Source organism: Bos javanicus, chromosome 25 (assembly GCF_032452875.1).
Source record: "Bos javanicus breed banteng chromosome 25, ARS-OSU_banteng_1.0, whole genome shotgun sequence".
NCBI lineage: Eukaryota > Metazoa > Chordata > Mammalia > Artiodactyla > Bovidae > Bos > Bos javanicus.
Window position 1 is genome coordinate 39,566,749 of NC_083892.1, and position 15,053 is coordinate 39,581,801.

Below are 15,053 nucleotides of genomic sequence, written 5' to 3' on the forward strand. Positions count from 1 at the left end.
CTTTTCTCCTCTTCCTCCTTCTCTCCATCCATCTTTCCTTTCTTCCACCCATTCACTCTTCCATCTACCCATCCATCTGTTTATCTTTCCGTCCACCCATCCATCCACCCACCCACCCACCCATCCATCCACCCATCTCTGTACCCCCATAGCTTTTCACAGGGCCTGGCACAAGCAGGTTTTCAATAAAATAACCACCTCTATTTATTTAGTGCTTACTATGAGCAAGTCACTGTTCCAAGGGCTTTAAACATTGAAAGAATCGTGTGGTGTTTTCCCTCTTAGAAGATAGTTTTATGCTGTCAAAGAGACTAAAGGAAAAACACAGACCCTAATACACTGGATAGTGCCTAAACCCACTGTAATTAAGGGACTAACAAGACCGTGAAAGGTGCTCCCAGACTGTCCTCAGCAGCTCGAGCACTCCTGCAGTGGGTTCTCTGAGTGTCTTTGGCACTAAAGTTTCTGTAATACTTTCCTGCTACTTGAAGAAAAAAAAATGATTTCCCCTTCCTCTCCCGTCACCCAGAGGCCACATTTTATTTTAAATGCTCTGTCATAGCTCCAGGAATTATGTGTATTTTTCATGTTTTAAAAATATTGAACAGAATCTCAACACAAAATGATTTACTTTACATGGAAAAATGCTGGGAGGCGGGGAGTCATACCAAGAGAATTTCCTTCCGAATTAATAGAAAAAAGTTTGTATTTTTGTTCTGCTTAATTCTGCCTTTCCAAAACCAGCATACTCAGCATTTGCAGCTCCACTTGTAACCCTCTGGGCTGTTTATCCACACTGATGTTCATGCCGTGATCGCTGCCGGCAGAAACCCCTGGCGGCCGCTGGAACGTCCACTCTGTCTCTCCACTGCCAACTGTTTCCCTCATCTGTACTGGTCATTAAATATCTCAATAGATCAATGACGGAGAAAAGTATGTCTACAAATTAGGGGGGAAATAACATTACAGAACTATTAAGCATGATGAGATTTGTGCAACTGATTTTCCACGCACCAGGATAATCCCTGGGCTTGAATGTCCATCTCGATCAACACTTGAGGGGCGTGCGGGCCCTTGTGTGTTTCTGGGGATGTGCTTGGCCCGCTCTCAGACCCTAGATGAGGCTACCCTGCCATGTGCCCCAGAGACCCCCGCCAGCTTCCCGTCCCGACCCTCGTGGGGAGCTCGGATCGGCCTGAGGGAAACAGTGGCCGTGTTTCCCAAAGCCACATCCCTGGGTGGCTGACGCCCCAGGCCTGAGGACCTGACCTCTGACCTCCCTGGTGGTGATGCTGACCTTCAGGCCAGGGCCACGTGACACCTGTGTTGGGGTGTTTGCGGTGTCTGCTGGGCCTAGCCCCACTTCGGGGACCCCGGCACCTTCCTGGACTCCTGTTACTGAGACACTGCTGGGAAAACACCAGAGCGAGTAAGAAGGTGGGGCAGCCGCTGAGAAATGAATGCTGCAGAATGTTGCCGGATAAACCACTCTGGTCACACGCCTCCATGTGCGCTGACTAGGGAGGAGAGCTGTCCACCCACACAGTGTGGCCCTGCCGGCCGGAAGCTCCTGGGCTTCTGTCAGAAGCTCTGGGCCGCCCTATGGCAGTGTTTGTTTCCTAAAACAGGAAGATGGCTAATTCTGAATGGCCGCAAGGAAAGCAGGCACCCTCTGTCCACATAGGCTGCCGCCCCGACCAGCTTGTTTCCAGGGAACAGAACAAGGCGACTCTTTGCTTTCGGGGCCAGCACCTCCCTCCTCGCCTGGCGGCGGCAGGAGGCCCATGTCTCGGGGACGACATCCTCAGCACCAGGAACCAGGAAGACCTCCCTCCTGACCAGAGCCCCGCCCAGCACAGGCACATCCCGGGCTCTGCGCTCCGTCGGTCCCCCAACACCCAGAAGCGCAGGCAGACACCAATACAAAAGTCTGATTTCCTGGACAGTTACACAGTCTCCACACTGAATGAAACTCATTCACGGCCCGAGATTTCTGGTGCCGCTAACTCACACGATGAACCGGGACACCGGCTTGCAGTTCTGAGCCTGAAGCTGTTGACTTCTTGTTTAGTCGCTAAGTCGTGTCTGACTCTCTTGCGACGCCATAGACTATAGCCCACCAGCCGCCGCCGTCCAGGGGGTTTCCCAGGCAAGAATACTGGAGTGGGTTGCCATTTCCTTCTCCAGGGGATCCTCAACGCAGGTCAGGTCTCCTGCACTGGCACATGGATTTTTCACTACTGAGCCACTGGGGAAGCCTGTTTATTTCTTGAATGCTGCCATTTCTCTTTGTATAAATGGTCTGGGTTGGAAATTTAACTGACATGGTGAGGATTAAATTTGAGGCTAAATACATCTGATTAAAAAAATTGTATTTTATCTGGTCCTTGTTTAAGGCAGGACACACGAGATGAATGTTGAAATGCAAAGGATGGCCTGTGATGGGGGGCCCTGCCCTGGAATAAACGTCCGCAGAGGCTGACTGGCTGTCACGGGGGGCTGTGAGGGAGACAGGCGTGAGCACAGGCTAGTGGCACAGTGGGAACTGTAGCCACAGCATGCCTGCTGAGGGTGCTGACTCAGCAACTTCCATGGATTTTTTTTTTTTTTTAAACCTTTAGCGAAACACTGATGTTTTCCTTTGTTCAGCTGAAAAGTCCTGCAGTCAAAGACTGCAGTGGACAGAATGACTGGGGAGGGGTCTGGGAGGCTCCCAGGAGGACTGAAATATTTTGGGGAGGACCACCGCCCCCACACCCAGGGACCAAGGACCATAATCCGTCTCATCTGCGCCCATCTCCGGGCTAAATACATTATTTGTGAAAAAAGCAACACAATGTCTGCCTTGCATTCGGTACATCCTAAATATGTATATTTCACGGCTGCTTTGGAGAGGAAAATATATTTATAGCTCCTTCAGTGCCATTCCCGCCTATTGTGTAAATATGTAAATGAGGCTTCTTGATCTACACAGTAAAACGCCTCGGAATAATCTGTGTAAATAAATCAGCTGCATATGCCCACTGCACAGTTCCCATTGCCTTCCCCAGAGCTTAGCAACACCGACTTGGAGGAAACCTTCTCAAAACCCCAGAAGTGAACCTCCGGCAGGACTGTCCGGCGGGGTCTGGGGCCGAGTCCATGCTCGCTGACCGCCCTTCTCCAGGACTGGGAGGGAGTCTGTGTTCTAGCCCCGTGCGAATTTCCTTAGTAGCTGTTCAGTTTGGGGTGTTCATGTCAGAGCATCAACAGAATTCGGTTCAGTTCAGTTCAGTGCTCAGTCATGTCCGACTCTTTCCGACCCCATGGACTGTGGCATGCCAGGCTTCCCTGTCCATCACCAATTCCTGGAGCTTGCTCAAACTCATGTCCATCGAGTCGGTGATATCATACAACCATCTCATCCTCTGTTGTCCCCTTCGCTTCCTGCCTTCAACCTTTCCCAGCCTCAGGGTCTTTTCCAATGAGTTGGTTCTTCACATCAGGTGGTCAAAGTATTAGAACTTCAGCTTCAGCATCATTCCTTCCAACGAATATTCAGGACTGATTTCCTTTAGGATGGACTGGTTGGATCTCCTTGCACTCCAAGGGACTCTCAAGAGTCTTCTCTAACACCACAGTTCAAAAGCATCAATTCTTCAGTGCTCAGCTTTCTTTATGGTCCAACTCTCACATCCATACGTGACTACTGGAAAAACCATAGCCTTGACTAGGTGGACTTTGTCAGCAAAGTAACGTCTCTGCTTCTTAATATGCTGTCTAGGTTGGTCATAGCTTTTCTTCCAAGGAGCAAGTGTCTTTTAATTACATGGCTGCAATCACCACCTGCAGTGATTCTGGAGCCCAAGAAAATAAACTCTGTCCCTGTTTCCATTGTTTCCCGATCTATTTGCCATGAAGTGATGGGACTGGATGCCATGATCTTCGTTTTCTGAATGTTGAGTTTTAAGCCAACTTTTTCACTCTCCTCTTTCACTTTCATCAGTAGACTCTTTAGTTCTTCTTTGATTTCTGCCATAAGGGTGGTGTCATCTGCATATCTGAGGTTATTGATATTTCTCCTGGCAATCTTGATTCCAGCTTGTGCTTCTTCCAGTCCAGCATTTCTCATGATGTACTCTGCATATAAGTTAAATAAGCAGGGTGATAATATACAGCCTTGATGTACTCCTTTCCCGACTTGGAACCAGTCGGTTGTTCCACGTCCAGTTCTAACTGTTGCTTCCTGACCTGCATACAGATTTCTCAGGAGGCAGGTCAGGTGGTCTGGTATTCCCATCTCTTTCAGAATTTTCCACAGTTTGTTGTGACCCACACAGTCAAAGGCTCTGGCATAGTCAATAAAGCAGAAATAGATGTTTTTCTGGAACTCTCTCACTTTTTCAATGATCTGACAGATGTTGGCAATTTGATCTCTGGTTCCTCTGCCTTTTCTAAACCAGCTTGAACATCTGGAAGTTCTCAGTTCACGTACTGTTGAAGCCCGGCTTGGAGAATTTTGAGCATTACTTTGCTAGCGTGTGAGATGAAGTGCAATTGTGCAGTAGTTTGAGCATTCTTTGGCATTGCCTTTCTTTGGGATGGGAATGAAAACTGACCTTTTCCAGTCCTGTGGCCACTGCTGAGTTTTCCAAATTTGCTGGCATATTGAGTGCAGCACTTTCACAGCATCATCTTTTAGGATTTGAAATAACTCAACTGGAATTCCATCACCTCCACTAACTTTATTTGTAGTGATGATTCCTAAGGCCACTTGACTTCACACTCCAGGATGTCTGACTCTAGGTGAGTGATCACACCATCGTGATTATCTGGGTCATGAAGATCTTTTTTGTATAGTTCTTCTGTGTATTCTTGCCACCTCTTCTTAATACCTTCTGCTTCTGTTAGGTCCATACCATTTCTGTCCTTTATTGAGCCCATCTTCGCATGAAATGTTCCCTTGGTATCTCTAATTTTTTTTAAAGAGCTGTCTAGTTTTTCCCATTCTATTGTTTTCCTCTATTTCTTTGCATTGACCACTGAGGAAGGCTTTCTTATCTCTCTTTGCTATTCTTTGGAACTCTGCATTCAGATGGGTATATCTTTCCTTTTCTCCTTTGCCTTTCACTTCTCTTCTCAGCTATTTGTAAGGCCTCCTCAGACAATCATTTTGTCTTTTTGCATTTCTTTTTCTTGGGGATGGTCTTGATCACTGCCCAATCATCAGCAAAATTGGCTGTGGTTAAAATGCAGATACACAGGGCTGCACGGCCACCTGCCCGGGTTGTCCAGGCCTGCTGGCCACACTCCCCAGACCAGCCAAGTGGGTGAGCTCCATGCCTGTCAAGGCAAGATGGAAATGAGACAAGTGGGTGGACGGTAGGCAGCCTGGGGCCCCTGGGGCCTCCCCAAAATGGGCTCAGTCTTCCCAGACCCTGGGCAGCCTCTGAGAAAAAACTCCCTGTCCCAGGGACCCACACACCACAACCAAGCTCCCTTCAGACTCCACTGCCCTACAGAGGGCTCGGGGGGCTGCAGCAAGATGGTGCCGCATTTACTCTCTGTGCAATGAGGCCTGTAACAGATGACAGCTGAGCTCCAAAGCTCACAGTACCGGCAAGAGTTTAAACATTGACAATCTGTAACCGCGTTTCATCTGACTCCAAGCAGCTGCGGGCCTCTATCCTGGAGAGCAGGGGGCGTCCTTCTCGACTTTCAGACGCTGGACGGTGAGCCGGTCAGCCTGCCCTGGTCCAGTCAGCTGCTGGAGGAGGGACAGATTTTCCATGGACAGGGCGGGGGTTGGTTTCAGGATGGTTCACGCGCGTTGCGTTTGTGTGGTTTCAGGATGGTTCACGCGCGTTGCGTTTGTGTGGTTTCAGGATGGTTCACGCGCGTTGCGTTTGTGTGGTTTCAGGATGGTTCACACGCGTTGCGTTTGTTGCACACTTTGTTTCTGTTGTGATTATACCGGCTCCACCTCAGACCAGCAGGCATCAGATCACGGAGGCTGAGGACCTGGGGGCCCCTGCTCGAGACCACGGCTTCCTTATCTTTTCTCGGTGCCGTGGACCCTCTGACAGCTGGCTGACTTTGAAGGCCCCCGTCTCAGAGTGGTTTCAGATGTGTGAAATACAACGGAAAAGGAAACGAGTCACACTGGTGATGCTAAGTGCCTGGCGGTACCCGGAGATGCACAGCCATGTCCGTCTCCAGGCTGCGAGGAGGGTCTGGGTACGTGGGTCTTCTCGGCGCCCTGGGTGAGCCATGCGGTCTTTGGAAGATGTGGTAGAGAAACGTGGATTTCCATGGCACCCTCACACCAGGGAACTCAGAAGTCTTGGCTTCGTCACGAACGCCTCGGATAAGGAGGTAGAGCAGGGTCTGCGGACGACGTAATTCCACCGTAAGGATGAGTGTGAAGGATCCGGGGAGTCTCTCCACGGCTGGCACGTGACACGCATGCAGCCGTGACTCCTGCTGCCGGCAGCCTCACAGCTACTGCAGTGACTTAGGTGGCTTCTCACCTCTTGTCGTGGACTGAATTGCATCCCCTTGTCATTCACACCCTCGAGGCCTGATCCTCAGGCTCTCAGAACGTGATCTTATTTGGAAATAGGGTCTCTGCAATTAATTAAGATGCAGTCATGAAGGTGGGCCTCTGTTCCATATGACTGGGGCCCTTCTAAGAAGGGGAAATTAGGGACTTCTGTGGTGATCCAGTGGCTAAGAATCCACCTGCCAGTGCAGGGGACACGGGTTCGACTCCTGCTCTGAGAAGATCCCACCTGCCACGGAGCAACTAAGGCCGTGGGCCACAACTACTGAAGCCCACCTGCCGAGAGCGCGTGCTCCGCAGCGAGAGAAGCCGCCGCGATGAAGCCCGCCTGCCGAGAGCGCGTGCTCCGCAGCGAGAGAGGCCGCCGCGACGAGAGGTCGCGCACCATGACTAGAGTGGGCCCCACTCTGCGGCTGGAGAAAGTTCACAAACAGCAAAGAAGACCCAGCACATCCAAAACAGTAAATGAAGAAGAGAAATAAAAAGAGGACATTTGGACGCAGGCGGGAACACAGGGAGGAGGCCAGGTGACGAGGAAGGTCGGGGCCTGGGTGATGCTTCTGCTACAAGCCAAGGCACCGCAGAGGCTGTGGGCAACGCACCGGGAGCCGGGGGAGGCGCTGGACCGAACCCCCCACCCCCGGCTCGGCCGGCCTCGGGAACCAGCCCTGCTGACCACCTTGATCTGAGGATTCCCGCCTCCGGAACCGGCAGCCGGCACGTCTCTGTTATTTAAGCCGCCTGTGCTCGGTGCTCGGTTACAGCAGCGAAGGAAGCTGCCGTGTGTTTATCAGTGAAGGAAGTGCTGCTTTCAGTTAGAGGTTAGTGAAGATAAAAACATATTTTTTCCCATCTAAATGGTTGGAGCTCCAGAATTCTATCCATGAACACTGCGGGGGCCTGGGGAGCGAGCAGGGTAACCCCTGGATTTGAGGGGCAAACAGCTTGCTTCCTTTGGGTCAGCATGGCCTCCACAGGCTTGTTTGGGCCCAGACCCCAGGGGCCTTTTAGCCACGGTGCTGGCTGAGCCCGGCCTGCCACAGATTTGGGGCCCTCTGTTTCCGGCACAGGACAAACACCCTGCTTATCAGAAACTGGCCAGGTCCCAGGCTGGGGGCTGAGCATGGGTGTGGGAGCCAAAGAATCATTCACGTTTCATAGAAACCGTCTTGGTTTATGGACCAGGTTTCTCCTCAGAAGTTTGTAGAAGGCACTTCTCATTAGGAACCTCTCAGAACCAGTTTGCTGGGGAGGAGGGGTGCCTGTGTCACTGTGGGGTCTGCAGCTTCAGGGCCCCTTCCTCCTGGTCTAATAGGTGCTTTAGACCGTAGTCTGAAACATGCCCAGAGCTGGACCCCATCTAGCAGGAGGGACCTGGCGATTTGCGTTCTGAGTGTGGCGCTGGCCCACCAGGCACGCTCACCCTCAGAGGTTCATGCTGAGCTGTGCAGCCAACTGAACGTACAGTGCTCCTGTGTGGGCGACACCCCCACCCCCGGCCGTAACACCAGACTTAACCCATCAGAAGTTCATTTTCCAATAAGTCCTTCCTAAAAGCTGAAGCTCCAACATTTGTCCACCTGATGCAAAGAGCCAACTCATTGGAAAAGACCCTGATGCTGGGAAAGATTGAAGGCAGGAGAAGGGAGTGACAGAGGATAAGATGGTTGGATGGCATCACTGACTCAATGGACATGAGTTTAGGGAAACTCCAGGAGTTAGTGATGGACAGGGAGGCCTGGTATGCTGCAGTCCATGGGGTCGCAAAGAGTTAGACATGACTAAGCGACTGAGCGACAACAACAAAAGGTATTAACTGAACAGAAGGAAGGGGAGAGCCCGCTCAGGGCGGACGGGGTCGGGTGGATCTCAGCCTTGCTCTCAGCAGGTGACGTGGGTTCCTGGCAGGAAGGCTCACAGTGAGGGGTGAGCAGAACCCGGTCCACCAAGACCCTCAGCCTGTCTCTGAGCCACTCGCGGGTGTCACTGGTGAGCCGAGAGCGTGTGTGAGGGGCCCTAAGTCCTCAGCATGTGTATCTGAGTGATGGTTACCCTCCCCTAAACCTGGCTCACGTGGCCACCTTGTCGTGGGGCTGATGCCCGTGAGGTTATGAGCACAGTCATGGTTATGAAAACAGAGGGTGAGGGAGTGAGAGGGAGGCTCTCATTTCAGCATCACTCCCTCGGTCCCCTTGTCGTCAGGGAGATACTGCCAGGCGGGCCTGCGGCTTGGACACGTCCCCCCTTGTACAGACGCACGGACACGGTTTTGGGGTGGTGCCCACCCTACCTGAGGGTCTGGCCTCGATGACGTAGCCCGTGGTGGGCGTCCTGCCGGCCCGGCCCTCTGTCCAATGCAGGGTCAGCTCAGAGGTGGATTTGGTGACCGAGACGTCTCGAGGGGAGCCCGGGGACCCTGTGGACAGAGCAGAGCAGGGGGCTTTGGGGACGCCTCGCCCGCCCGGGCTCTCCAGGCAGGGCCACCACGCTCAGTCTCAGGTTCCTCCTCTAGAAAGTGGGGGTGGGGTGGGGGCCGACGCAGGCCTCACAGGGTCCCTCAGAGGATCAAGAGAGGTGAGGCCTGGGGGTGCCCCCTGGGTCCGCTGCCCCGGCCTCGCCTCCATAAGCACCTCTGTAAACAGAGGCCAAGGTCGTTTGTGAAGTGGAAACCTTGGCTCAACCTCACGTGTGAAAACTTCAAAATTTTCTTGTGTATCTTGAATTGAATGCACTTACTTTGTCTTAATAATTTTCCCAGAAAAGAAATACAAACTTGACATGCCTAGGAATTTGCTCGTCTACACTGAATGTGTTCACGTTCAGACACTTGCGTTAATATGCGCTTTTGAAGACAGGGTCAAGAGATTCCCCTGGGGGCCCGGCGGTTAGAACTCTGCGCTTCCACTGCAGGGGGCCCTAGGCTGATCCCTGGTCGAGGATCTAAGGTCCCACATGGCATGGGGTGCAGCTAAAAGTTAAAAAAAAAAAGACAACGGGACCAAAAGAGGCCTGAGCTGAAGCCAGCTCTGAGCGGCCACAGCGGCTCGCTGGAATGCAGACAAACCCGGAAGAGGACGAAGGCGGCTGGTACTCACCCTCGGCCGGCCCGGCCGTGACGTTGGCCTGCAGCTCGGGCCCGTAGGCGATGGTCCGTGCCTGCACACGGAAGAAGTAGGTGACTCCCTTGGTGAGGTCCCGCACCTTCAGCCAGCGCGGCCAGTTCCCCTTCACATCCACGGTCACCACTTTGCTGACCCCTAGAGCCGCAGGAACGGGGAGAGGGGTGGATTCAGAGGGGTCCTGAGCCCCGCCTGCCTGCCCGGCTCTGATAACAACGGCGGAGGCCCCTCGGTCTGCTAAGGAGGTATTTCTTACAATTATGAGGCGTTTAAGTGGTGATAATGGCCAATTTTCAGCACAGATAAGTGCAATTAGAGTCTAAGCTTGATAAGCGGGTGCTGACAAGGGAAGAAGCACCCTGAGAACATGTGGGAGGAGGCGGTCAGGCTCGCTGGTCAGGTCAGGGGCAGAGACCTCTGGCGACCAGCACCACCCAGAGGGCAGGGCCTTGGGGTCTGTAGGGCCCCTTCCCACAAAGTCCTGAGTCACGTCAGAGGCGACCTCGGGCTTCCCGACTCAGTCCTGGAGGAGACTGTGAGAGAGGAAGACTCAGGAAGACTTCTGGGGGTTAAAGCTGCACCCCTTCCTCCGCCCAGTAGGGACCACCCTGTGGTGTGAAGGCCTCGGCCACGCACGACAAGCACAGCTTCGCCCGGGACTTGACTCGAGGATGGAGCACCTGTCACCACAGACAGCGGTGCCTCAACCCAGAGACCAGGACGGCCCGGGACCCTCTCCCTCAGACACGGGGATGGAGCGCGCGTGATGCTGGCTGCACGGTGTTTAATTAGAAAACAGAGCTTCAATATTTTGGAAGGAAGATACATCCTGAAAAATACATAAATGCAGCCTTTTCCAGAAGGGAAAATAGAGTTCTCTATGACGTTTGAAAACGAAGCGTTTGAACAAAAGAGCTACAGAGCTCTAGACTGCGGGACTTCTCAGAGCCTCCCACCCGCCGATGGCTGTCGGGCACCTCTGTGTGGGGCGTCAGGCTGCAGTGGGTCGGTCAGCAGAGGGTGTGTGGACACGCTGCGCGTGGTGCCTGCTGTCCAGGGTCCAGAGTCTGCCCCACTGCGTCCCCCACACAGAGGACTGCTGGGCTTCCCGAGACCGTGGGCCGCCTGTCTGTGCTCGCTGTGAATGGCCAGTGTTCTCTGCACCTTGAGTGCAGAGAACTCAAGGGCAGCCTTGACCTCAGAAGAGCCCCAAAAATCGTGTCCTTGTGCAAAACGGGTCCACCTTCCAAGTCGCCAGAGCAAATCCCTGCAGTCCTGCAGGTCCCAGGGTCTCTCCTCGTGGCTTACTGCGTTCACATCGTGCCTTTTATCAAACACTTGACCAGCTAAGTCATTCTCTTCCCAATTATTTCAGAGCGATTCTGGGGGCTTTTGCCTGGTCGGAGCTTTTCACTGGAGAAGCAGGGCTGTTTCTGCCCAGCAAAGCTGCCCCTCAGGCCCATCGCTCCGGACGGGGCTCCCGGGGGGCACAGCACGCACACATGGAGAGCGTCCTCAGCTGATGCTGGGGGTCCTGTGGGATGTATAGTTTTTGGCAGAGCAGCATCCCTGCCCCCTTTTTTTGTTGTTAGAAAAGAAATACCTTCTCCTTAGAGTAGAACCAACCCCGGGCACAGATTTTGTGAACTCTGTCCCCCCAACCCCTGTCCCATCCCAACCCCCCATTCCATCCCAACCAAGGCAGAATCTTGTTCGTTTAGTCCATTTTAAAACTGTGCCCTGCGCTATAAAGCCTCATGGTGCAATTCCCTAAAATACTTCCATTTAAAACATTTTGTTGTTGATGTTCAGTAGCTCAGCCATGTCCGACTCTTTGCGACCCCATGGACTGCAGCACGCCAGGCCTCCTGGTCCTTCACCGTCTCCTGGAGCTTGCTCAAACTCATGGGCATTGAGTCAGTGATGCCATCCAATCATCTCATCCTCTTTCGCCCCCTTCTCCTGTCTTCAATCTTTCCCCCATTTAAAAGACATTTTTAGAAAACATAAAAACAGCTCTTCTATGGAATCAGATTCCCAAGATCAGGGCCTGGCGCTCCGAGGGCTGCTCTGCTGGGCTCCGGGGTCCACAGCACTGGGTCCACGCTGGGCCCCCCGCTCCCTGGGCTGAAGGCAGCCCACCAGGTCTGGGCCCGGGGCGGGGCACGCAGGGTCAGCCGGGGCGAGGGCGCTGCTTCACAACTTCTGTTTACTGTCTTCACTGCAAGCGTGCGTGTGTGCGTGTGTAACGCACATATCACATCCTTGGTGGTCTTCACGGGGAGCCAGCTGCCACAGAGAGCTGACATAGAATGAAGACACTCGAGGGTCCCCTGTGTTTGCAGCCATGTCTCCGGGAGACACCGGGCCCTCTGAGACACGTGAACGCATCGAAATTGTCCGGAGCCCCCGTCACCACTTCCATGGTTCCCTGTGGGAATCCCGGATCCCACAGTGAAGGGGGCCAGGCTTTTCCAGGAGACCCCCACTCAAGAGGCCCGCACGCCCATCAGACTGGCCGGCCGCCTTAAGCAGGGGGGATACATAATCCAGGAACTGGGGGGCCCTGGTGAGGGACAGGCCGAGGTGTGGGGACTCGTGTGCAAACACTTCCTAAGCCTCCGCCTGCCCGAGGTGGCTGCTGTTCTGGCGTCAGCCAGCGCTGGCCAGTGCGAGGCCCCCAGCTGAGCCCAGAGTAAGGGCTTCCCATGCGAGGCCCCACACCCGTCACCAGCAGCCCCGCCCCGCCCTGGGCATGGCCTCCCTGCAGCCCTGCCTGGCAGACCCCACCTTCCTGGGCCGCGGGCCGTGGAGGCTGGAAGGGCTCGGGCCCAGCGTGTGACTGAAGAATCAGGGGTTTGGGGAGCGGCCGTGGTCCAGGCAGGCTCCGGGTGGGATCCTGAGAAGCGGGCCTGGGTTGGTGGTGAGCAGGGCGGATCTGGAAGGTCATAGGTCACCAGGGTGGCACTCAGGCAGCGGGCCTTGATCTCTGCCCCTAGGGATGGGGTGTGTGCTGGTTGCCGGGGTGGCTGGGGCAGGTGTGAGGCCTAAGGTCAGCCTTGCTCCTGCAGGAGCTGGGCCAGAGCTGTCGGGGGGCGGGTGGGCCCGGCTCAGGGCAGCTCTGGGGGTAGAGGCGGCCCCAGGGCTCCTCGGGCCGGGCTGGGCACTGCCAGTCACTGGTGCTGTCACGGTCAAGGGCAGCAGCCCCAGCCCTGGACAGGGCACTGGACAGACGAGTGGGAGTCAGGGTCTGGGACGTGCTGGTCAGGAACCTGGGCTCCAAACAGGAGCCGGGTCAGTGGCTGTGTGACAGAGCGCCAAGTCCCCGCCCCCACTCACATGGGCGAGCAAAACGCTGGTGTCCGGTAATTCTCGGCCCTTCCTGGCCGCTGGACGAGCAAGATCCTGGCCCGTCTCCTCCAGGGCCTCTGGGGCTGTGACCGCGACTCTGGCCAAGCCCAGGCCACCTGTCCCCAGACTGAGCGGGGCTGAGTAGATGTGGCCCCGGCCTCTTGGCCGTTGGACAGCCTGTGTCCACACGCCGCCTCTCCTGCTATTTACCAAAGTTCATGAATTTTCTGAGACGCGTGCCCCTCACGTGTCCATGTCTGATCTGGGATGCAGCTTGGGACAGTCGCTGCACACGAGGCCTGGGCCAGAGTGCATCGGAGGCCCTTTTTCCTCCTCAGCACTTAATAAAGTTACCATGCATCTCAGAGCCCACGGCAGTTGAGATGCGATGAAATAAAATCTAGGGCTTAACTTTTCTTCTTCACATCAACTCCCTGTTTTAGTTGAATGTGCTTATTTTTATAAAGGAAACGTTTATCGCGGCGCTTTAAGTGGAAAGCCAGGATCGTTAGACGTGTGGGTGGTATCTTTCCCTCCTAGACATTAAACAATCCGTAACTTTTACAGTCTGCCTGCGTCTATGACCAGGGGCTCCCCGCCCTCCTCTGCACCACGGTCCTGGGCACACAGAGGGGCACAGAGAAAGGCCCACTCAGCCCTCAGTGTGTGCTCTGGGCCCTGGGGCTCAGCTTCAGTCTCCTGTTGGGGAACAGCCCACGGTGTGCACCCCCTAAAAACCTTCGCTGAGTAAACGTTAGAATGAAGGGTGGCCGGAGGAGCAGCTGGGGGCAGCCTCTGGGCCCAGTGCCCCCTCTGGCCACATTGCCCACGTGGTTCTGGCTTGTAGTGCCTGGGTGGGACGAACCCTGGGGCCTCAGGAGCGGCAGGTGGTGAAGACCCGGGTCGGGGCCCCAGGAGGGCGGCTGTGCGAACGCGCCACGCGCTCGGCCCGTTCACCGGCCTCTTCCCGTGTCGACGGCGGGCGCCAGGCCCTGCGAGGCTTACCTTGGACGGGCGCGAGCGGCTCGTACACCACTCGGTAGCCCTGCAGGACGCCGTTGGCCGCCACGGGCTCACCCCACGAGACGTTCAGCGTGGTGGAGGTTATTTCCGAGAACGCCAAAAAGCTGGGGGTCCCGGGAGCTGGAGGAACAGGGCAGGACCTTCAGTGAAGCTCCTTTTATAGCAAGAGATCATCTACATGTGTGTCCACGCCTCCGCCCGGAACAGAGATGTTTATTAGATGTTATTTTCTACTTGGTGCAGGCTCAATGCCACACGCTGTATAAAGGTGATTTACTGAGCATCCCCAACCTCCCAGGATCAATCGGAAACTCAAACCCTCCCGAGAGGAGCAGAGGAAACGACGGTGTTCAAGCACAAAGGAGCCTGAGCAGCACGGTGACAAAGGTGTAAAAACGAATGAGAGAGACAGGAAGCGCAGCGCAGACGGCACCGTCAGCTCCGGCCTGCGCCTCTGGGGGCCAGGCTCCGGGGCGGGTGGTGGCTGAAGGCTCTGCCCTCCTCTCCTCTCCCTCTGCAGGGCCAGGAGGCCCCAGAGGACACCCCCACCCTCGTCCTCACCTGGGATCCCCTGGTGCCCAACCATCTCACGGTCCCCCTTGGTCTGGAGATGGGGGAGCTCACAGGCCACCCTGAGTCGGGAGACGCTTTTTCCTGGCAGACGCAGAGGCCGGCTGGGGGTCAGGGAGCAGGCTGATCCACAAGGCCCCCGTCCACCTGGACTGGAGTCCCGAGCTCCCCTCACCGTGTGGGGACTGACGTGCCCCCAGCCCGGTTCCCCTCAGAGGTGAGAAATGCCCACTAAACCAGCCCCTCCTGCCCCTCTTCCACACTCCCCCGCCCTGGGGGTCCTGTGGTCCCACGATCAGCTGGGCCCACCGTGCCCAAGGGTCTCCGCCTCCCACTCTCAGCTGCACAGCTCCACCCCTTCCCTCTGAGTCCACGATGGCCCCTTCCTGGCCTTGCAGGGACTGCTGGACAGGCCCCGGGGGCACGGCCCGTACAATCTGGCTGTGGTC

General features: G+C 55.2%; 1 protein-coding gene across 5 annotated transcripts in view; it reads right to left on the reverse strand.

Annotated features, from left to right (window-relative positions):
* The window catches only part of LOC133238799 (protein sidekick-1), a 733,626-nt gene that overhangs the window by 19,307 nt on the left and 699,266 nt on the right, over nucleotides 1–15,053 (reverse strand). For all 5 annotated transcript variants that reach the window (XM_061402289.1, XM_061402294.1, XM_061402290.1 and 2 more), the window contains 3 exons: nucleotides 14,017–14,154; nucleotides 9,637–9,798; nucleotides 8,832–8,957 (listed from right to left, as the gene is read on the reverse strand). In XM_061402289.1, coding sequence (XP_061258273.1) covers nucleotides 8,832–8,957; nucleotides 9,637–9,798; nucleotides 14,017–14,154 — 426 coding nt within the window. The remainder of the gene's footprint in view (nucleotides 1–8,831; nucleotides 8,958–9,636; nucleotides 9,799–14,016; nucleotides 14,155–15,053) is intronic.